This window comes from Sminthopsis crassicaudata, chromosome 2, assembly GCF_048593235.1.
Source record: "Sminthopsis crassicaudata isolate SCR6 chromosome 2, ASM4859323v1, whole genome shotgun sequence".
Lineage (NCBI taxonomy): Eukaryota > Metazoa > Chordata > Mammalia > Dasyuromorphia > Dasyuridae > Sminthopsis > Sminthopsis crassicaudata.
The window spans coordinates 623,983,571-624,008,099 of record NC_133618.1 but is presented as its reverse complement, the minus strand read 5'-3'; the positions used below and the strand labels follow the sequence as shown (position 1 = coordinate 624,008,099).

General features: G+C 35.7%; 2 protein-coding genes across 2 annotated transcripts; one reads left to right on the top strand and one right to left on the bottom strand.

The window, feature by feature from the left end:
• The first annotated feature begins 8,247 nt into the window (after nucleotides 1-8,247).
• On the top strand, nucleotides 8,248-9,174 carry LOC141553799 (olfactory receptor 287-like). The gene has a single exon (XM_074285265.1). It carries the CDS (start codon nucleotides 8,248-8,250, stop codon nucleotides 9,172-9,174), a length of 927 nt encoding a protein of 308 aa, XP_074141366.1.
• Nucleotides 9,175-20,427: 11,253 nt separating this feature from the next.
• LOC141553009 (olfactory receptor 6B9-like) lies at nucleotides 20,428-21,408 on the bottom strand. Its single transcript, XM_074284877.1, has one exon. It carries the CDS (start codon nucleotides 21,406-21,408, stop codon nucleotides 20,428-20,430), a length of 981 nt encoding a protein of 326 aa, XP_074140978.1.
• Nucleotides 21,409-24,529: the final 3,121 nt, after the last annotated feature.

Genomic DNA, 24,529 nt, shown 5'->3' with positions numbered 1-24,529 from the left:
ATGGGGTTCCAGCAGAAGATAACCAAAGCATTTTTTTTGGAACTCTAGAAGCACAGAGCCCATGGCGGGGAGACCTTGGGCCACCACCATCTGGGGCTCTGATTGTTCCTAAGTTTTCCCTTATGTTGAGTGGATAAGCTTCTCTCCATAACCTCTTAGTCCAAGTTCTGCCTAAATCTCTCTATTCCCTCTTCCACAAGCCAAACCTAAAACCTTTATCTTTAGGAAGGAGGAAGGAGAGCAGATATTCATCTCCTTGTTTTATAGAGGGGCAAAACTGAGGCATACGGAGGGAAATGAATTGCGTAGTGTCAGATGGTTATTTAGTAGAAAATCCAAGATCCTATGAAACTGCAGGTAGGAATATTAGGGTGGGCATGTGTATAAATATAGCACTTTAAGGTTGCCAAAGTGCTTTACACATCTTATCTCATTCTAGATTCACAACAAACTTGTGAGATAGATGTTATTATTATCCTCATTATAACAATAAGGAAATTGAAGCACAGAGAGATTAGGACCCATGATGAAAATACTATCCACATCTGGAGACTATGGAGTCTAAATGAAGATCAAAGTATACTATTTTTACTATTGTTTTTTTTCTTTCTTGTTCTTCTAATTCTTCTTTCACAACATATCTAATGTGGAAATGTGCTTAATATGATTGTACATATATGAATTATACCAGATTGCTTGCTATTTTGGAGAGAGAGGAGGCAAGGGAGGAAGGAAGAAAAAAATTGGAACTCAAAATCTTATACAAATGAATGATGAAAACTATCTTTACATGTAATTGGAGAAAAAATAAAATCCTACTAATTAAAAAAATGACTGGTTCAGGGTCACAATGTATGATAATATTTTAAGAGGCATTTGAATTCAGATCTCTCTCACTTCAAGTATTATGCCCTATCCACTGTTACACCTCTAAATTATATTTTATAGTCTCATAAACTTAGAGCTGAAAATGATCTTACATATAATCTAGTTCATTTAGTCTTCCCATTTTACAGATGAGGAAATTGAGGCCCAGAAAAGTGATGTGATTGTTCAAGTATATTATACAAATATATATTATAGAAACAGAGCTGGATTTCAAGCCCAAGACATCTTTTCTGCAAATCTAACCTTCTATACTGACATCACCACATAATAAAAACTATTAAACCTGTGTTTCTGAGGGAGGAGGAAATGGCAAATAATAGCAAAGCATTTGTCCAAGAAAAGTTGATGCATTTCCAGGGGATATACAGAGGTCTCCCAGGCATAAAATTCACAATGGGATTCCAGCAGATGATAACCAAAGCATTTTTTTGGGAATTCTAGAAGCACAGAGCCCATGGCGGGGAGACCTTGGGCCACCACCATCTGGGGCTACACAGTGAGCTTCATTATCACCCTGTTTTTAGCATAATTGGTCCATTTGGCATTTGCCCAGAACTGGGGCTCTGGAGAGGCAGGAACAATAGAGTATCTCCCATGTCCCTTTTTAACTCCAAGTCCCAGAGTATTAGCACAGGCAGGGACAGGGGCAGGGAGGAAGGGGAGAGAACAGACAGGGAGTATGTGTATGTGAGAGAATGGTTTCTATAACTCTAGTAAGCCTATGTGGAAACTCTCCTAGGTTCATGGAAAAATGGTCAGAAGGGGAGGTTTCAATATGGATTTTTAAAAAAAGTTGCTCATAGCCTTGAGGCTTCTGCAAAGCTAATCCTAAACTTGGTTTCCTGGGAAAAGCATACAGTGTTTTAGGGGCAGCACAATGAACAATTATGAATTAGTGGTTCACATTTAGGGCAGTTCCTGTCTTTGTGTGTATCATGAAATGTTTATGTAGCCACCTAGGAGAAGACCTAAGTTCAAATTCCTGCTCTACAACTTACCACTTGTATGACCTTAAGCAATCACTTCTTTCTAGGCTTTATTTTCCTGTTTTGTAAAATATTAAGGTGTTTGGCTCAATGAGCTCTAAGGTTTTTTCCAGATCAAATCCCAAGATCCTAAGAGTCCATGAAGTGAGCAGCAAAGACTATGTCATTACCCTATGCAAAATCACTTTTCTGCAATTATTACCAATTCTAGAGTGCCAATATCCCCAGGACAAAGTACACTGGACTTGATGTCTGATTTCTAGGTTCATGTCTCAGCCATCCCTGAAAAGTGGTCATGTTAACTTTGCTTTTTCTCAATTCCCTCATCTAAGATACAAGAATGATAATACTGGCATTCCCTACTTTTCTAAATTATAGTAAAGCACGAGCTATATGTCTATCTTAAAATGTTAAATGTGAGTCATTTTTGTTACATGGTATTGGTTTATTTTTATTGAGTTTCTGGACTAAATTTAGCAGTTACCATAGTAGTCAATTTAATTGATTTTACCTTATTTATTCTTTACTGAATAGACTGAATTGACTAAAGAAATAAGTCGCTCTGGCCACATGCTGATTCAACTTATCTTTCTTGCTCAGCCAAAGTGTTGACATTCAAGGCTCACAGAGCTGATGGAATCTCAGTTCAGTTGGCTCAAGTAAGTACACCTTTCCATTATATTCAATTGATTGGAGTGATTTCTAAAAAGTTTATTTTCTTCAGCAATATTACTTTTATTAATATCTTTTGTTTTTAATATCACTTTCATTTTTCATTTCCAGATACATTCTTCCTCTCTCTCCTAACTTCTGAGTCATTCCCTGTAACAGAATAAAAAAAGAGAAAGGGAAAAAGTGATTTAGCAAAAATTAAAAAAAAAAAACAACATCGGTCTTTCTGACAATTTATGCAGTATTCCATACTCATTCTTCCCTGTCTTTTAAAAAAAGGGGAAAAGATTCATTTCCTTAACTGTTCTCTGGAACTAAATTTGGTCATTATACCTACACAACACTTAGTTTTGTTTTCTTGCTTTCCTCTTTTTTTGCAATGTCGTAATAATTGTTTATACTTTTTCCTTACTTCTACTTATTTAATTTTGGATAAGTTCATTAGAGTCATGCATCTTCTTTAATGTCACTCCCATTGATAACTGGTAATTGGTTTCAAACCTTGTGAGAGTGGCAAGAACATGTTTTCTGGGTCTGTAAGAGCTGTGGCTTCTGGGAAGACTGGAGCATCTTGTAGTGTTCAGGTATTATTTTGCAGATGAACCTCTGTCTATATGATGTAGGGTATCTAGATTGCATCATAATGTGTAGAGTGTTGAGCTTGAAGTCAAGGAAGATATCATCATCCATTTACTTTCAGATGCTGGATGACCTCTTAAGCAAGTCACTTAACTGTGGTCTACCTCAGTTTCCTCATTTGTAAAATGAATTAGAGAAGAAATGGCAAACCACTCCAGTATCTCTGCCAAGGAAACTCCAAATGAAGTCACAAAAAGTCAAATATGACTGAAAACAATTGAACAATAGCATGTGATATCACTCCTTATCATAATGTGAGTTTCTGAGAGTAGGAACTGGAACTTTCTGACTGTATCTTCACTGCTTAGTACATAGAAAACACTTAGAATGCTTTTAATATTAATTCATATGTCTTTCCATATATCTCTGAATTTTAAAGACTATTTAAAGATTATATTATTAGAGCAAATTAAAACATGGATTTCATATTTAACGAGAGCTATTTTAACTCATTTGGAGCCATTAGACTTTTGTTTTCAGAATTTTTCAATTTTTTCAAATTTGATTTGAATTTAATCTTAGAATTTATTAAAAGCAGAAGGCATATCTTGATCACTTTGTTGTTGTTTTTTTTCAGTTATACCCAACTCTTTGTAACCTCATTTTTTAAAGCAGAGACACTATAGTGGTTTGTCATTTCCTTCTCCAGTTTATTTTACAGTTGAGGAAACTAAGGCAAGCAGGGTTAAGTGGCTATCCCAGGGTCACCCAGCTAGTAAGTGTTTGAGACCAAATTTGAATTGAATCCTCCTGATTTTGGACCCTCTATTTGGGTCTAAAATAATAACTATAATCATGATGATGGTGACAAATGATGATATGAAATGTTAGCATAGCAGAGGGAGAGGTGACAGTCCCATTGCCTGTGCCCTGGTTAGATTGTTTGTGGAGTATTGTGTTCAGTTCTAGAGAGAAACATTTTAGGAAAAACATTGACAAACAGGAGTATAAGAAGAGTCTAGCTTCTTAAATTGTGGTTCATGATCCCAAATGGGGTCTTGCAATTGAATGCAGGGTTGTGAAATTATGATTTACTATCAGTAAATGTTTTATTTGTATACATACTTTATATACCTATATCTTGGTTGAAAAGGGGTCCCTAGTGAAAAAAGTTAAAAACTTTGGTCTAGAGAAGGGCAATAGGAGAGTAAAGAGTCTCATAATGGGATATAAAGAACAGATAAAAGAATTGGGGTTAGTTAATTTGGAAAACAGAACTAGGGGTGATATGAGAACTGACTTCTAATATGTGAAAGACTAATAAGTACAAGAGGAAATGAATATTTTAATCAGCCCTGCAAAGAAGAACAAGGTAAAATAGGTATAAGTTATAAGGAAGTAGATCCTAACAATGAAAGGTATCCAGGTGTGGAATAGACTGCCTTCAGAGATAGCAAATAGTTTCATCCATGGAACACTTACAGGGGATATGTGTTGAGAGGATTCTTTGTTCTTTGTTTTTTGCTAAGGCAATTGGGGTTAAGTGACTTGCCCAGGGCCACACAGCTAGGAAGTGTTAAAATATGAGGTCAGATTTGAACTCAGGTCCTCCTGACTTCAAGGTTGGTGCTCTATCCACTGCACCAACTAGCTGCCCCCTCAAGGATATCTTTTGACCATATTCCCTTCCAATTCTGAGACTGATGATTCTAACCAGTCTTTTTAGGCCTTTTCGAGAGAAAAGACAATTGGGGAATATAATCTGGGTAAGTTGAATTTCAGCATCAGGGTGCCAGATTTAGGATAGGGAAGAGGTGATTTTTAATATTGACTCAGAGAATTAATAGATTTGTGGTCCCAGGAAGCTCCTTTCAGCCTTCTCAGCCTCAGTTTACTTTTCTATAAAATGTAGATAATACCTAGTAGTATTTATTTTGCAAAGTTATTGTGAGCTGAAGTGAAATTACATATACATATATGTGTATGTATACATCTATATGTTCGTATAGTCTCTCTGACTTTGTTTTGTCTCCTGTTTCTGCCTCTCTCTTTGTCTCTGTCTGTCGCTCTGTCTTTCTGCTTTTGTTAGCCTTGAGAAACCATGCTGTTATTATTTTTCTCTTGGCAAGAAAATTGTATCATTTCGCATTTCCCACTCAAGCTGTTTCCTGTTTCAAGACAATTTGTATAAGGAACATTGTCTCTTATGAAAAGTTACATATAATAAAGCTCCCTTGTAAAGGAGGACGATTTGCTTATTTATTGCCTTTCTCAGTCAAAGTCAGTGCTACTTAGACTTTGGCTCTCAAGCCCCATGTCACCTTTTAACTATGATCTTCAGTTCATCAAGATTCTTAATTTCCATAAAAGAACATTCTATTGTACCAGTTGCTACAAAGCATAAAGGAGTCATGTGGATAATTTGCTTAGTTGGGGGTTGTGAAGCTATCTTGGTGAGTAGGGTTGTACTGTTCTAGGCATTGATGGGAGAGGAGAGAGTGAAGGGGAAATAAAGGCTGTGTCTATGTAATGTAAATTAGGACTCCATACAATTTGGTGTTTTAGGTCACATTAACACTAATATGATGTCTGCAAACCTGCTTAGCTCTTTTGGTGTCTTATTTTGGCATGGATTATTACAGGCTGTTCCAGTAGAATGCATACTTTGACAAATCTACAGTGATGAAGAGGAAGTAATGATCCCTTTATGCCTTTTTAAGAAACTTTCACATCTATTATTTCACTTAGATGACCTCCAAATCTCTATGATGCTAAGTTGTGATCATATCAGCTCCATGAAATACATAGAGCAGTTGTAGTGGAGAGTGTCTTAACTCTGCAGTTAGAGGACCTGGGTTCGAGTCCTAATTCTGATGCTCGTTACCTGTGTGACTTGAACCTCAGTTTCTTCATCTATATAATGAAGGAAGGGGACTAACTGGCCTACGAAATCTCCAGTTTTAAATCTATATGACTCAGAGACAAAATGCTTCACTCCAGGTTTCACAGTTGGTTGTTGGGAGGACCAGGACTAAAGTTTAGATCTTTTGATGCCTTGACTGACCAAACAATTGATCAACAAGAATTTATCAAGCATTTACTATGTGTCAGGCACTGCACTAAGCACAGGGGATGTAAAAGAAAGCAAAAGCAGACCCTGTCCTTAAGAAGCTTACAATCTAATGGAAAGACAACATTATATAAATATATATGTGTGTATGTATGTGCATATATGGATACAAATATGCACCCAATATACATACAACAATAGGCTGCTCAGTGACACAGTGGATAGAGTGCTAAACATGCGATCAGGAAGACTAGTCTGCATGAGTTCAAATATGGCCTCAGTGTCTGCTTTTGCTTTCTGTTCCAACTTTTCCCCTCCTTCCCTCTACCCTCTTCCCTAGATGGCAGGTGGTCCCATACACGTTAAACATGTTAAAGTAGAACATCAATTCAATTTAAAAAGTCTTCATGAACTATTATATGATGGTACTGTGGTAGAAACAAAATCAAAATGAATAACTGTTCTTGCCCTCAAAGAGCTTACATTATATTAGAATAAATGAAGACAGACCCAAATGAGATATTTGTAAAGTGCTTAGCACAGCTCCTGACACATAGTAGCTATATTACTGCTATTACTATTATTATCATGATTATTAATTTAGGATTTTAAAATCATTATATTAATGAAAATGCAGAAATTTCTATGTTAGTGTGGAAGTCACCTATGATAGTCACCTAGTCTAATTCAATGCCAGAAATTCTTTCTTCACATATGGTCAACCGATTTTTACTTGGGTACTTATGGGAAGCTCACTAGCAAAGAAAGCTTTCTAACTTCCTTTTATGATGTTTTATTCTGGTTTGAGATAATAGTAGCTGACATTAAAGCAATGATTTTCACTTGATCTTCACGATAATCTTGCAGGTTCTCCTGCAGATTTCTTTTTTCAGAGAAGGAAACTGATGCTCAGAAAGGTTGACTATACATCTAGAGCTCCTGAATAAATAATCCTAAATATAAGAGATGGCATTCAAATCCAGTTCTTTTGATTCCAAGACCAACCCCTTTCCCTTATACTATGGCTCTCCTCAACAGAAGAGTCTGACAGAGGCATAGTGGAGGTTTTCTTTGCACTTATAGAAAATTTGTTGGTATTTTTTCTCAAGTTTGAAAGTCAGAATGAGGATTGAAGTCTTAATGTTCTACCTAACTTCACAAATTTATAAAATATTACTTTTTCTTCTCCTTTCCAGATGAAAGATTGGGGCATAGAGCATGTCCATGATTATCTGAACTTTTTGAACAGTGTGAAGAGCTTAGTTTTTCTGATTTCTGTTTCTGAATGTTTTTTGCTTCTTTGGTTAACAGTATCTTCAGAAACAGTTGTGGTATAGGGGGAAAAGCACCATATTTGGAGTCCAAAGATCTTGGTTTGAATTCTAGGATTATTTTGCTAGTTTTATAACTTTGGATAAATCATTTCCCATACCTGGACCTTGATTTCCTCATCTATAAAATGGATAGTTTGTCTAGATGACCTCTATGACTAATTCTAAATCCTATGAGTTTAATATTAGGAAATAGAACCACAGTCTTTTGGAAGAGTCTAGTGATGCTATCTATCACCATAGCCTCTCTCCATCTAGTCTCATTGGGGTAGAGTTCCCATTCAAACTGGTCTACTCGGTGTCCTTTGAAACAATACATCATCTTTCATGTCTGTCTTTGTAAAGCCAGTCTGTTCTCCATGCTGATGACCCCCTTTTCATTTTTAGCTCTTAGAGTCTTTATCTTCCTTTGAGACCAGTTCATGTACAATATCTTACACTATATCTTTCTTGATTCCATGATTAATAAACAAGCATTTATTAAGCCCCTATTATGTGCCTTCCACATAGGGATATCTCTCTTCCTCTTCAAAATATTTACCTAGTTTTGTAAATCTTGTACCTCAATCCATGGTATAGTGAAAGTTTCCTGAGGGCAGGTTGTAGTGACTTAAACACAGTAGGCACTTAACAAGTGCTTGTTGAATGAATAAAATAATATTGTGTTAAGGATTTCCTTAATGACGTGATCTTGTGTATTCTAGCAGTTCCTGTTTCATGGATGGAAAAGAAGAACCTATCCAACTTGGAGGAATTTATTCTCCTGGGATTCCCAGGGACACAGGGTTTGCAGATAACCCTCTTCTTGTTGTTCTTTATCATGTATGTGCTCACTATAATGGGCAACATGGCCATCATCACGCTAGTGTGTACCAATCAGCGCCTTCAGACCCCCATGTACTTTTTCCTCTGTAATCTCTCCTTCTTGGAGATCTGGTTCACCACAGCCTGTGTCCCTAAGACCCTAGCTAATTTTGCATCTCAGAGCAAGGCCATCTCCTTCATCGGCTGTGCCATCCAAATGTACTTTGTCTTCTCCCTGGGCTGCACTGAGTATTTTCTCCTATCTGCGATGGCGTACGACCGCTATCTGGCCATCTGCTACCCTCTGAGGTACAGCTCCATCATGACCTCCACTGTCTCAGCCTGGCTTGCCCTGGGCTCCTGGATGTGTGGCTTCTCCGTCATAATTGTGCCCACCGTTCTCATCACTCGCCTCTCCTTTTGTGCCTCCAATGTCATCAATCACTTCTTCTGTGACATCGCTCCATGGATTGTGTTATCATGCACTGACACACGGCTGGTAGAACTGGTGTCTTTTGGGATTGCCTTTTGTGTCATCTTGGGCTCCTGTGTTACCACCTTGATCTCATACATCTATATCATCTCCACCATTGTGAGGATTCCCTCGGCCCAGGGGCGATACAAGGCATTTTCCACCTGCTCCTCCCACCTCACTGTGGTACTCATCTGGTACGGTTCCACAATTTTCTTACATGTAAGAACCTCTGTTGAGAGTTCCCTGGACTTGACCAAGGCCATTACGGTCTTGAACACCATTGTAACCCCTGTACTCAACCCCTTTATATACACACTTAGGAACAAAGATGTGAAAGATGCCTTTTGGAAAACAGTCAGTGGGAAGTGAAATTCCCACAGACTTGGAGAAAGTCTTTTTAGGACTCTGGTTGGATAATGGAGGTTTAAGAATTTCCCTAGATCCACCTTTGCATATAGGCTTCCTATACTGTGTTTCTCTTGGTTAAAATTGATCAAACCTAAAATATAGGGACATGTTGACTAATTATCTCTGGGATAGGGATGGGATTGAGTCATGTAATAGAGATAATGTAAACCTTATTACTGATAAAAGATCATTAACGATATTGAATTCAATCCACAAAGCACTTATTAAGTGCTAAACACTATGCAAATTGCTGGGCATGCAAAGAAAAAAAAAAGGGAAATAGTTTTTGACCTTTTCTGGGTCAGAATCCTCTTACTACTGGGTCTATAAATCTGTGGAGTAATTTATATTTTTCTTCCCTTGATTTCTTTTCCCCCCAAATTAACAAGCATGTTTCCCTTTTCCCATCCCACCCCACTGAGAAACAAAGAAAAAAGAAAAGAAAAATCAAATCTTTGTAACAAATATGCATAGTGCTGCAAGAAAAAAATCACAACAATGTCCATAACTGAAAATATTTGTTTCATTCTGCATTTTTCATCTAGAGTTAATTATCTCTCTGGCAGTTGGTGAGTAGTAGACTTCTAGTACTTTTATTTTCTTTAGGAAAGAAGAAGAGAGAACAGAAGCATCTGAATACATAGGGGTATTCTCATAAGATCTTCTGGAATGAAGGAATATTGCTCAACTGCTTTTGTGGAAATGGTTTCCCCATGTTTAAAAGACCCAGTGTTTTAGGGAATAACAGGGAATACATAACATGTTTTTAGATTAATATCATAGAAGGGAAAGAGGGGAACTCAAACACAGGTTTTCAGTATTTAGAACAATCATTCCTGTAGTAGCTAGGCAATTAGATAGTACAGTAGATAAAGCACTAAAGGACTATACCCAGAGTCAGGGAGACCTGAGTTTATATTGGACCTCAAATACTAGCTGCGTATAAGTATTTTAACTTTTTTCTACCTCTATTCCTTTATTTGCAAAATGGGGATATTTTTAGCATCTACCTCATAGAGTTGTTGTAAGCACAAAACAATATAAAGTTCTGTGAAAACCTTAAAATGCTATATAAATGTTAACTATGATGCTGATGATGTTTTTAACCTATATTTTTAATTTGGTTGAAAATGTTCTCCCAATCTAACATTCTGAAACGATATCCTCACATTCAGCCCTTTCATACTGGTTTCTGAATGCAATTCTTATTATTAATAATAATATTCTACTCATCAGTGGGGAGGGGATCTTCATCAGCACAGTTCCAGCTCTTTTTCAACTGATGAGCTTTAGATGATCTGAAAAAGTTGCTATTATTGAAAAAGCCACTACCTTTTGGCAGTCAGTGACTCACTCATACTTAGTTGAGCTTGCTCTTGGATTACAGATATTCAGACTGTCAGAGTCCTCAGTAGAGACCTTTCTAGTTCTGTAGGCCCCATTCAACCTTGATCACTGATAGCATAGTTTTGAAGAACACAGGATGACTTCTATACTATGATGAGACATTGAAGGACTTTAATGGAGAAGCAATATGTTATTCACAAGATGGAAGACTCCATAGAGATTACTTAGTCCAACATCCTCCCTTTATAGTTGGGGAAACTGAGACCCAGAGAAGGGGAGTGACATGTTTTATGTCACAGAGCCATTAGACACTAGAGGCAAGACTTGAACTAAGCATTTCCTTCCTAAGACCAGTTCTCTATCCACTATGTAATATTGTTTCTCTTTCTTATTATATTTATTAAAAACAAGAAATAACCTTACATTTTATAGCATAAGCACAGGGACCCCTGAGCTAACTTAAATCAGTGACTTCAATATCTTCAGGTTACTCTTATGAAGAAAGAAGGGAGGAGAGATTTCTGAAATGTGAAGTGAAAAAAAAACCCTAAAAAAAACAGTGTCACTTCTCTCTTGGTGATGGACTGTGAAGAAAGAGATAAGGAGTTACCAGTTAATAAGCAAGAACTATACTGCAATTTTAGGCTACTTTATAAGTGAGGACATAGCTCAGTGTCATCCTTCTCTTCCAATTACATGGCTGCTAGGAGAGCAGAATAAAGAAAATTCTTTCATTTGACTCCTATCAGATTTAATTATTTTTATTATTATCTGACATATTATCTAACTTATATCTACCTGAAATCAATTCAATTAACATTTTAAAGTACTTACTATATGTGAAAATGATACTAAATTAGTCCTTACAACAAATGCAGGATGTCTATAGAGGAAATATCCTTACCTCTATTTTTCAGATATTTTATAGTTCAGAGAAGTGAAATTCATTGTTCAGGGTAACATCACTAGTGATTGACAAAAAACATGTCTTCTGACTTCAAGTGCATTGCTTGGTATACAATCATAGAGAAATAGCATTCATAAAATAGTGATCATATTTTCATGTATCTAAGTCCTTAGCTGCCTACCCAGATCACTTAAATGGGAATATTGTACCTAACTTTTAAAAAACTGGATCGTACAAAAGCAAGTGAAATTCAGATTATTTTCTTAAATGTGCCATTTGGACTATAACTGGGTAGCTAGATTATAACTCTTGAGCACTCATAAATAAGTGTAGAGTTGGGAGTGATATATAATAGGAACCTGACATTATTATTATTACTATTTTTTAAAAGCAATGTTTGAGTGGGCTGGGAGGAGAGAAAAGTTAGAGGCCAGTTACATTTTACAGAAGGAGTTGGATTCATCCTCCTACTTTTTAGCTGCCTAATCCACCTTTCACAACCGCTAGCCTGCTTATCTATCTAGATAGTATGACATATGAGATCTTCCAGTTCTTTTGTTCTCTCATTCCAAGTACTTTTCAGGAGACTGTTCAAGCTGGTTGAACAGAAAGATCTTTGCATCTCTCTTCTTGCTTCCCTGATCCCCAAAACAATCAGGGATTACTCACCAGACAATCAGAGACTGAAGTGGAGTTTAAATCTGTACTCGAAAATGTGGTGTGAGAATGAAAGGAAACTTATCCAGTCATAGGGGAAACACTCACCTGATAGTTGTTTCTGTCTTGAGTTATTTAGGTTCCTGTAGTATTGGGGATTGTTAAGTTGAACCTGAGACCTCACCCAGTGAAGAAGATGGGGAAAACTGTTGTTGCATCCTTCCCCTAGTATTCTTATGAGAAGAGAAGAGCACATAGAGTCCATCTTGATTGTCAGATCTATCGTTGATCTTTTGAATGAGATGCAGTCATGGAGCTTCTTCTTTGATTCAGGGAACACTCTAATCTCGAGAATGTGAGGTAGAGCTACCCAATTCTTCAGTACCTAAAAAACCTAAGATTTCATATGTGAGGCAGTGAAATCTTATAGGAGCATTTAGCTTTTTTTTTTTTTTTTTTTTGGCCTGATATGCCATTTTAAATTAATTTTATAATTATAACTTTTTTTTTGACAGTACATATGCATAGGTAATTTTTTACAACATTATCCCTTGTACTCCCTTCTGTTCTGAATTTTTCCCCTCCTTTCCTCCACCCCCTCCCCTAGATGGCAGGCATTCCCATACATATTAGATATTTTATAGTATATCCTAGGTACAATATATATGAGCAGAACCAAATTTTGTTGTTGTTGTTGTTGCAAAGGAAGAATTGTATTCGGAAGGTAAAAATAATCTGGGGAGAAAAACAAAAAATTCAAACACTCATTACACTCATTTCCCAGTGTTCCTTTTCTGAGTGTAGCTGATTCTGTCCATCATTGATCAACTGGAATTGCATTAGCTCTTCTCTATGTTGAAGATATCCACTTCCATCAGAATACATCCTCATGCATTATCATTGTTGAAGTGTATAATGATCTTATAGGAGCATTTAGTGAGTTAGAATTCTAGAGCCCCATTGTTCTAAATATTATGTGAGTGATTCTGTTGAAGAAGGGTCCTGGAAAGAACAAATGCCTCAACTTACTCAAGGTGATTTTTGAGTGAACTGTGTTAGATTTCTAGGATGTTTTCATTGGTAATCTTTCACTAAATTGAGAGTGACAAGAAGATGATGCCCTTTTACCCATTCAAATTATCAATCAGTTAACCAACTATCAAACATGTATTAAGCACCTACTTACTACATGTCAGGCACAATACTAAGCATTAAAATAATTTCCAAGTGATAAGAGCTGGGGCAGACACTTATAAATGTGTATATATATATGTATATATGTGCATATATATACATATTTTATTCATAACTTATCTCTTGGAATTGTACACCCCTCTATTCCATCAAATCATATTTATGTATGTCCTTATGTTTTTCTTCAACTTCTTTGAATATGACTAATTGAACAATAGTATTCACTGTTTTTATAATTGTTGCTGCTTGGAAAATACTCAAATATTTCCCTATTTTAATCCTCAATTCATGACAGGTCATACTTTTTGCATTTATTATCTTACTTAATCAACACAAAAACCCCAAGATTTTACTCAGTTCAGTAGTCAGTCAATCAATAAGACTTATCAGAGATAATAGATATTCCAGTCATGGGAGACAGTCAGAAAAATGACAGAAAGAGAAAAATGGGAAGAAAGTGGTATCCCCAAAACCCAGAGTGAAGCAAATATCAAAGTAATGTGCGTGATCAACAATATCAAAGCTAGCAAAGAGATCAAGAAGAATGCGGCTAAGAAAAAAACAAAGAATAAATAATAGAAATAAAAAATAATTTATGCTAAAGAACATTAAAATGAAATAAAATTGGTGTGATGTAGCTTAAATGGTCCTTAGGAATGAGAAATTGAGTATTCAACTAAAAAAACTCTAAGAATAATCAACAAATTACTAAGTTCTCCAAAAGGGCAAAAATATAAATTTTAATATTAAAAAGTCAAATTGAAAACAGACATTTAAATGAATAATACAAAAATCTGGTTTTAAATTTGATTTGATTTAATTCCACTTAATGACGTTCTTGCATGAGAAAAGCAGGTATATTATTGCTGTCCATCCAACAACTAACTCCCTCTAGCTAAAAAGCAACCATGTTACTAAAACTTTGGAAAAATCAAACTTTCATGGACATATTTTAATTATCTGAAACCCCTAGATCCCCTTGGGGGAGGAGGAAAAAAAAACTTTTGCCAATTTATCATTGTACACCTTCTGGGGCTAATCCCTAGGGACTCATTAGTTATCTACCAGTGATAGGTGATGGCTTTGCAATTCTGAAGGAGGCTAAAAAGAAATAGCACCACTGAAATGTCTCCCAAAGATATACTCAAAAAGAGTAACTGGGGGAATCAAAAAGCAGATCTATGTGTATCTCAATTGGAGGTCACTGATTTATTTTCCCACTGTGGTATCCAGATTAGCCAGGCTCTAGATGTGATTTTAAGTACCTTGGACAGAGCTCATAATTGATTTATAGTCTAATTTCCCTTAATATCTCTAGGATTTTTAGTATGGTTAATCATATATATATATATTATATTTATATAATCATATACATATAATACATATAAGTATTTCCAGGTCTGGGATGCTCTGGCCTGTATTTAAGTATGATTAATTTAGGCTTCATATAATTAGATCCTTAAGAGATAGAAGGTAAATCAGAAGTCATCTATTCCAATTTCCTATCCAACGCAGAAATCCTTTCTTCAGTTCCCTGGACAGGTGCTCCTACCGATTAAATACTTCAAGTGATAGGCAATATCATACCATAGTAAAGATAGCAGGAATATGATTTTTGTTTATTAATATGAGATAGAATTCAACTTATTTCAGTTGAAGAGACCCTAGAGCTGAGTTGAGAGAGCTAATCTGAGAGTTCATAAGAGAGCTGATACTCCAAGCACTTTCACTGGCTATTTCCAATGCCTTGAAGGACCTGTTTCATCATCTCAAACTCATAACTTCCTTAGTTTTCTTTAAGAAATAGATTGTATTTAATTTTTTGTAAGGGACTCCTCACAGCCCCTTCCCTCTGTACTTATTCACTGAGATTATCTCTCATCTACAGGGAATATATATAGTATATACATAGTTGTTTGCATATAAGCTCTCTTATTGGAATGTGAGCTTCTCAAAGGCAGGGACTGCCCTAGATGTGTATTTGATGTTATTTTAGAGGTAGCTAGCTTTGCAATGGATATAATGATTGGCCTAGAGTCAGAAAATCTGAGTTCAAATACAACCTCAGACCGTTACTGACTTTGTTATCCTAGATAAATCAATTACATCTTTGTGTACCTCAGTTTCCTCAACTGTACAATGGTGGTCAGTGGGTTCTTTTATATTCACTTTAGTTTTTGTATTGTCCCCATTACATATAATGCTTGCTGATGGTTTTAGATAGATTTTACTTATCATTTTAAGGAAAATTCCATTTATTCCTAGTTCTCTCTAGTGTTTTTACTAGGAATGGGTATTGGATTTTGCCAAATGCTTTTTCTGCATCTGTTGATATAAACATATGATTTCTGTTAGTTTGTTTATTAATATGGCCAATTATGCTGATAGTTTTCCTGATATTGAACTAGCTGTGCGTTTCTGATATAAATTCTATTTGGTTATAGTGAATTATCTTGGTGATAAGTTGCTGTAATATCTTTGCTAATATTTTATTTAAGATTTTTGCATTGATATTCATTAAGGATATTGTTCTATAATTTTATTTCTATGTTTTGGCCCTTCCTGGTTTAGATATCAGCACTATATCTGTCATAAAAGGAATTTGATAGAACTCTTTACTTTAATTTTAATAGACATCTCCACTATTTTTTTTCATTAGAATTGTGTTGTCAGAATTTCATCCTTGAGAACTTTCCATGCTTCTTGATCCATCCAATTTTTTGTAGCTCTTTGAAGCTCTAAATGAATTTTTAATCCTTTTTCACATGGATAATTTTTTGAGTATTTTTAAATCATTCAAATCATAGTTCATTTTTCTCCATGTGTATATTTACTTTTATTAATCATGTAAAGGATAACTCAGTTCAAAGCAAACACATTTAATGAAGTAGCATAGTAAATAGATAACAATGTCCTGTTAACCTTGAACTTACTCCCACACAAATACACAAATGTTCATTTAGAAAAGTTGACATTGGTAGGGATCGCCAATGGGGCATATACATGCATTCTTGAGTTGAAAAGTGCATGTGTAAGTAATATTAAGATACTGAAGTAAAGGGGCAGCTCATCTGACAGGATAATAGGAAGAGTTTGAGGATAAGGGAGATTTTCTGGTGTTATAACACTAGTGAAAAGGGGAAGGCAGAAATGGAGAGAGCCTTAGGAAGAAAAGGGCTGAGTGACATAAGGTTATGAGAATTAGGAATGGTAAAAGGGGAAAAGGCTTTTGCCTGAAAGAAAGCAATATAGTCTTAAGTATTCAAGGAACTGGAGATGGAAGTTTTCTAGTATTATAACAGGGAAAATACTTCTAGTTCAGCTCTTTATCTTCCTGTGGTGATAATGGAGACACGTCATTTGTATTCCTTTTACAAACATGGAGAATCTGGGAAATAGAGGCAGCTAGAAGATGAGCTCAAGTTCCTGGGCCCATAAGTACTGGATGATTGAGTAAATGGAGATAGCTAAGTGGTACAATGGACAGGTCAGTGGCCCCAAAGTCAGAAAGATTTAAGTTTAAATTTAGTTTTAGACACTTACTAGCTAGCGGTGTGAACCCAGACAAATCACTTAGCCTCTAATTGTTTCAGTTTCTCATCTGAGAAATGGGCATAATACTTTCCAGTATTGTTGTGAGGATCAAATGAGATAGTATTTATTTATTTGCTTATTTATTCATTTATTATTTATCTGTCTATTCATTCATTCATTTATTTTTAACACACATTGCTTTAACACACATGTTGGGAGAGAAAAATCAGAGCAAAATGGAAAAAAGTGAGAGAGAAAAAAAAACAGAAAAAAGAAGGGAATATAGCATGTGTTGATTTATAGTCAGTCTTTTTGGTTCTTTTTTTTGGATGCAGATGGCATTTTCTGTCCAAAGTCTATTGAGGTTGCTTTAGATCACTGAACCACTGAGAACTGAGTCTTTCATAGTTGATTGATCTCATATTCTTACTGTTATTGTGTACAATGTATTCCTGCTTCTGTTTCACTCAGCATCAGTTCATGTAAAAATTTCCAGACCTTTCTAAAGTCAGTTTGTTCATTATTTTTTATAGAACAATAATATTCATTTACCTTCATATACCAATAATATAATATTTATAAAGTGCTTTGCAAACCTTAAAGCACTATATAAATACTCTAATAATGATAGTGATTATTAATATTTCCTAAAGATGTGAAAACAACATAGTTCATATAAGAGTTCTTAACTTTCCAATATATTTATTTGTTGTAGGATGTTAAGAATTGCTCCTGATTTCTAATATGTTTTTCATATTTCTAAGGGTGATGCTCATTCATCTTAGTATTTCCCAAAGCATAAGCCTGATGGTTAGAAGACCCAAGTTCAAGTCCCAGCTGCTCTTTCACTGCCTCTAGGCTTTACCATTTGAAATACTTCACTGCCATATGGCTTACTGATGTAACTTAAAGCTCTCTGGGCTTTGCCATCTGATAATAAGTCAAATTTACTTTTAGATGTTGTGAACTTCTTGAGAATAAGGAGAGTCTTTCCCCCACTCTCCTGCCTCCACCTTTGGATTAATAGCAGTTAGCCATTTTAAATATATTACAGTACTTAATAAATGCTTTTTACATTCATTCATTTTCACTTATGCAGGTGGGAAAGTCACTTCCCCTGCTTGGACCTCAGTCTGTACGTGGAAAGGGCTAAATTCAAGTTCTGCTTTAATATTCTATGAATTTCTAAAGAGAACCAAAGGGAGTAAAGTGAAAAATGAAGAGTATTCATGAGGTACTATTCTTTACACAGTAGTATCTCTTACAAATTGATTTATTTTGGAGGTGAGACATAGCCTATTCCTGGCTGTTTTTTTAAAGACCTTTATCGAAGTTATATTATTGTTGATCCAAAACCAGTTCTATGTACAATACCTTCTATGGAGAATTGCTATTTCTTTTCTTTTTTTTTTTTTTTGCCACAGTTGACTTTAGACCAAAATACTAGACAATTTATTGAAGACAAGCTGCTGTTGCTTGGCTCCTTTTAGTTCATTTCTTCAAATGAAAACTCAATTATGCTTTATTATAACCAATAATCAGCCATGTGTTTTTATCCCTGGGAAATTAATTTCTCATGTTACCTTTCTGGAATCTGTTTTTTTCCAAAGTAGACACAATCTGATTTCTCCTAGTGCCATGTCTCTTCTACCTAATCAGAGAGAGGAATGACTCAAAGTCTGAAACTGGATAAGAAGTAGTCCCCATATGTTTTAAGTATAATTAACTTTTAAAATCAATTTTTATTGAATTTTTTTGTATATCAATAGAATTTTTCTCAACATCCCTCCCACACATCCTCCCACAGAGCTCTTCCATATAGCAAAGACTTTTATAAGAGAAAATAAGAAAAAAAGGAAGAGAAAAAATTGAAAAAAACTGATCAATGCATCCCAAAATTCTGAAAACAATTGTAATGCATCTCACTAGTGAGTTTCTAACTCTGGCAAAGAATAGGCTGGAAATGTTTTTTCTTATTTTTTACTTTGAGGGAGTATACTTATTTTTTGTAATTTTGCCACCTTCATTTTATGATTTTTTTGTAGTTGTTCTTTACATTGTTGTAGTCATATATGTAGCTTCCTTTGTTCTATCTACTTTGTTAAATCAGTTCATGGAGCTCTTTCCATGCTTTTCTGTGTTCATTATATTCCCCATTTCTTGCAGCATAATATTCCATGACATTCAGATACCACAATATGTTTAGCCATTCCTTACTCATCGGGCATCTACTTTGTTTCCGACTCAGTGTTACCACAAAAAGTGCTACTATAAATATTACGGGGCATATGGGGATTTTCTTTATATTAGTGAGATATCAATCTATCAATCTTAATTGATTGTATCAAGGAGGGGAAGATAACATACAAAAATTATGTATACATAAGAAAAACTGGAGATTATTACAGAGGAAAGGCACTAAGTGACTATATAAAGTCATTTTAGGGAAACCATCCATACTTACATCACCCAAATTTTTGAAAGTTGCCTATATTTTACCCCATGAATTGAATATAAGCTTATATTATATTTGTGACTATGACCCCCTGGTTCACCTAAAGAAACAACTTAGTTGGGTAATAGATCTAGAAGGTTTGTCATCTTATATCATAAGTTTTTAATTGGGGTTTATTGATGCTCCAAAAGTCCACGGATATAGAAAAATTAAGTGTCTTGTCCAATCTTACATGATTAGTTAGTAACAGAGCTAGGGCACTGCACAGTGTTAGGGCCATTGCAGTATGGGTGACAATGTTGGTTTCTTTTTGCTTTGTTCAGGGAAGATGGCAGCAAGTGCCTGCTTGACTGGTAGGAGACTCATTATGGTGAATTGGAATTCAGCTCAGAGATTTCTGAAAAACCATAATAACAACAACATTTCTGTTGTGTTTTAACATTTACAAAACTGAAAAATAAAGACAAAATACCTTTATAAAACAGAAATTTATTGTGAAAATGTTATATTTCCTATTTCCTATTCTTGGAACTCAACCACTGAAGTGAAATAGGCCAGTCTCATAGCTTAATATGTAGGATTCACTTAAGGGGAAATGGCAAAACCCTTTTAGGTTTTGGTCAAGGAAGGAGTTAGGAAGCTCACTTCTAGGCAATTCTACAAGACCTTACTGTGGTGGCCAGCACCTGGCACATTTCTTGTAGCTATTCAATATTACCATGATGTGGGGAAGATGTTAGCTTAGAAGAGCAATATGAGCTCACTGAAGGATGTGTTTTGTTCTGCATCTTTATATTTTCAAGTTTAAGTGAACTACAAGCTCAAGCTGAGTTACCAGGATGACCTGGAAGTCCTAAAACTGGTATATTCCTTATTTTGAACTTGTAAAATTATTTTTGAATATAAGACCAAGACTTCACATTTTAATTATATTTTATTAGATTTAACACAGGTTCTAGATAAATATTGGATGAGATTGAGAAGGAAGGCATAATGCAAATCAGGAGATAAATATGTATTTGCAATTTTTCATTTGGCCCTTTTGTCCACTTAACTATCTCCTCTCTTTCCTGAGGAACAGAAGTAGTAATGAGAAGACATGAAACACATCTACCTAAACTCAGATGAATTTTCCTCTTTTGGAGGAGCTGAAGTGAGTGGCCACAGAGAGTCTGGAGATCCTGGTGAGTTTGGCCAAGGCCTCCCATACTTCCCTGTTTCTCAGGCAGTATATGATAGGGTTGATGAGTGGCGTCACTACTGAGTAGATTATAGACACCAGCTTGTTAAAGTCAAAGGTGCTGATGGCCCGGGGGCGGGCGTACATAAATATGGTGGTGGTGTAGAAAACAATGACCACCACCAGGTGAGAAGCACAAGTAGAGAAAGCCTTGCGACGGCCTGTCCCAGATGGGATTCTGATAACAGTGGCCAGAATGCAGATGTAGGAGAAGGCTGTCACAGAGAGGGATGTCATGAGGACAGCTAAAGCTGCCACGAAATCCAGGGTCTCAATAGCCTCTGTGTTTGAGCACGAGAGCTTCAGCACTGGAGAGATGTCACAGAAGAAGTGGTTGAGGACGTTGGGGCCACAGAAGCTCAGCTGGGAAATGAGCACGATTGACACAAAGGAGGCTAGGAATCCACTGAGCCAGGCGCTAAGGGCCAGACCCACACAGAGAGTTGGATTCATGAGTGCTGGGTAGCGAAGAGGGAGGCAGATGGCCAAGTACCGGTCATAGGCCATGGCTGCTAGGAGGAAGCACTCAGAAGAGGCAAGAGAGAGGAAGAAAAAGAGTTGTGTGAAGCATCCAGAAAAGGAGATGGTCTTCTTGTCATTCAAGAAGTTGTCCAACATCTTGGGGATGGTAACTGAGGTATAGAGAGCCTCTAGGACTGATAGATTGGCCAGGAAGAAGTACATAGGGGTGTGGAGGTGCCGATTGGCCTGGACAATTATAATTATGACCAGATTTTCTATAAGGGTAATCACATAGATGAGGCAGAACACCAGAAATAGCAGGGCTTGAAGGTGATTGAGGCTTGGGAAGCCTAGTAAGACAAATTCTTTCACAGAGAAGGTTCCATTAGTATCTTTCATATTCTTTTTGTTTTCTGTAAATAGATTATTGCTGAATAGATAGATTAAAAAAAGGATGGAGAGGTGGTTAGTCTAGGGAACCTGCTGGTAAGGCATTTCCTATCTCTAGAGAGATGGTCACAGGGAGTGGACATGGGCTGAAGTTTTAGGAAGAGGCATTTAGTCTAGACATCAGGATGAACTTCTTGACCAGAAGAGTGTCTAGATGGTGTACTGAGCTAGACATAGTGAGGAAATATTCTTTTTTTGCTCTTCTTCCTATAGCAATACTACCTTGAATCAGGAATAAGACAGGGTGTTTTCTAAGGCCTTTGGATACACACCAATAGGGAAAAGAGAGCTATCTTTGTAATTAAAAGGTCCAGTTTTTTTTTGTCTGTACACACAGTAGATTGTAAGCAACTTTAGACCAGCCATTGCTTTGTCTTTGTACTCCCATCACAGAAGATGTCTTCAGTATGATAGATGCTTAATAAATGTTGAATTGAGTTGAACTCTATTGATGCTGAACTGAATGATCTTGACCAAATCACTTTGCTCTGTCAGAACCTCACTTTCCTAATTTGTGCAATTGTCCTAATTATTTCATTCAAGGTGGCAAGTATGAAATGTTTTCTAAAATGTGAAGCATGACTATTGCAGTTTTTAAAATCTCTCTCTCTCAAGGGTTCTTAACCATTTTTAAGTATCAAGATTACTTTTTATAGTTTGACAAAATTTATTGACTTTTCATAATCATATTTTAAATGGACAGAATAAAATACATGAGATTAAAAAGGAAACTAATTATAAAACAAATGTCACATGTCAATTTTAATCTCTTAAAGCTTAAAGTTTAAAAATTGCTTAAAATATAGGCTTTAAGCTGCATTAAGAGTTTTGAAACATATAATATAGAAATACAGTTCTCAAAATATTAAGATTCTTTATACATAAGTAAGGCTAAGAAATTCTACTTTTTATTCTATTGAGAAAGAGAGGAGAAAATAGGATTTGAGCTATTCACAGACATTGTCTAAATTAGCTTTCTACTTTTTTAAAAAAAGGGTTTCTTTTTGCATCCTTTTCTTTCAATGTGAAACAGTGGGGACACATAATCAAGATCTCTATAGTCTTCAGTTTCTCTTCTAAACCTCATAATTTGTGACAAAACTTTGAAGCACTTAAGAACTCAGATCAATGCAATGACCAGCTATAAATCCAAGGGACATTTGAAGCATGCTCCTAACAGAATTGTAAATGATCAAAGCACAAAATGAGACAAATATATTACCAATATAAAATTTTGTTTTCCTTGGCTATGCCCATTTTTTTTTTTGGCAAGGCAATTGGGGTTAAATGACTTGTCCAGGGTCACACAACTAAAAAGTGGTAAGAATCTGAGGACAAATTTGAACTCAAGTCCTTCTGACTCCAGAATTGGTACTCTATCCTCTGCACTATCTAGCTGCTCCTGATATCCCTATTTGTTACAAGGACTTTGTTTTTCCTTTTTTCATCCAGTGAGAAGAGGGAGATAGGAGGAGAGAAAGCCATTAAATCTGAAAACAGTAGTTTAAAAATGAGAGAGAAGAAGACCTACAGAGAGGAAGAGCTTCACTCATCTAAAAATGTGTCTTTGATCCAGGTCAGAGAAGGATCCTCAAAGGTGTGAATAGTCTGAGGAGATATTGGGGATTTTTTGAAGCCACTTTGGGCACAGTCAAAGATGGATGATGGAGGAAAGATGTGATGATGAAATGACAGCCTCAGGGAAGGATATAACTCTTAAGGTTTTTTGATATTCACAGGACTTTTATTTAGGGGTTGTAAGATTTAGTCCTTCCAGAGAAAATCTCTTTACTGCTTAAACAGTCCATTTATCTCTCAGTGTCTGAATTAAAAAAGCTGAGTAATAAAGCTAAAGATTTTTTTGAAAAGTAGAGTACATTATTAATTATCTCTGCTAAAAGAAGAAGAACTATTATGAAAAAAAATATGTACAGTTAAGCTCCAAATCCCTTGTATCCATGTTTTAACCTAGACTTGTTTTTTGATCTTCTCCTTTTATTAATCTACCTTTTAATTAAAATATGATTAGAAATCAAATAATATGTCTAAACAATATTGCAAGTGGCATGAATAATTGATTAGCTATACACTGAACTGTGATCTGATAAAAATCAACTAAATATAAAAAATCAGAAACTCTTTGGAAATATGCAATTTAAATATTGGTGATTTGTCAAGATGGGATATGATGGCACATACCTGTAATTCCTGAAACCTGAGAGGCTAAGGCTAGTGGATATCTTGAGTTCCAGAGTTCTGAGATGCAGAAGGATTATGTCAATTGAGTGTCCATACTAAGTATGGAACCAATATGGTGAGCCCCTTGAGAGGAGCCAGAGATAACTTGAGGTGGGCACTGACAAGTACTGGAAACAGAGTAGATCCAAGTCTCTTGTGTTGATGAGAAGTAGACTTGGCCTGTGAGTAACATTTCAACATCCAGCTGGGGAGAAATGAAAATACTCAGTATTTCAAAAATAAATATGGTCTGATATCAAGTAACAAGCATAATGGTATAGTGAAGAAAGAACATTATATAGAAAGAGAAAGAAGTCTTGGAGACCACTATTGGCCAGAGTGCAAATGCACTTAAGCTAATTATTTTTCCTCTTGGCATGTCAGTGTTCTCTGTAAAAGGAATGGGTCAAATTATATTATTTTTTGAGATTTCTGGGTCTATGTGAATGGATCTTGTGGCACTGTCATGCTGCATATAAAAATATCTTTATAGTATTCTGGGGACTAAATCACCTTTGGATTCAGCTTCTATTCAGTTCTATCCACATGAAAGAACATTGTAATATGCCTATAATATATTAAATTCTGTTTTTCAAGTGGAAGAGTGAAGACACAGATAATTGAGATGGCTAGCTCAGTGGTTGGAACTTTTCATAAAATATACCTTTGACCTCAAGGTCAATGAGGTGATAACCTAGGATGAAGTATATTGAATAGTTTGGTATTATTCCTATAAGAAAAGGGTCATAAAAACTGATGCTGAGTGAAATAAGGAGGACCAGGAGATCATTATATACTTCAACAACAATACTATAAGATGATCAATTCTGAT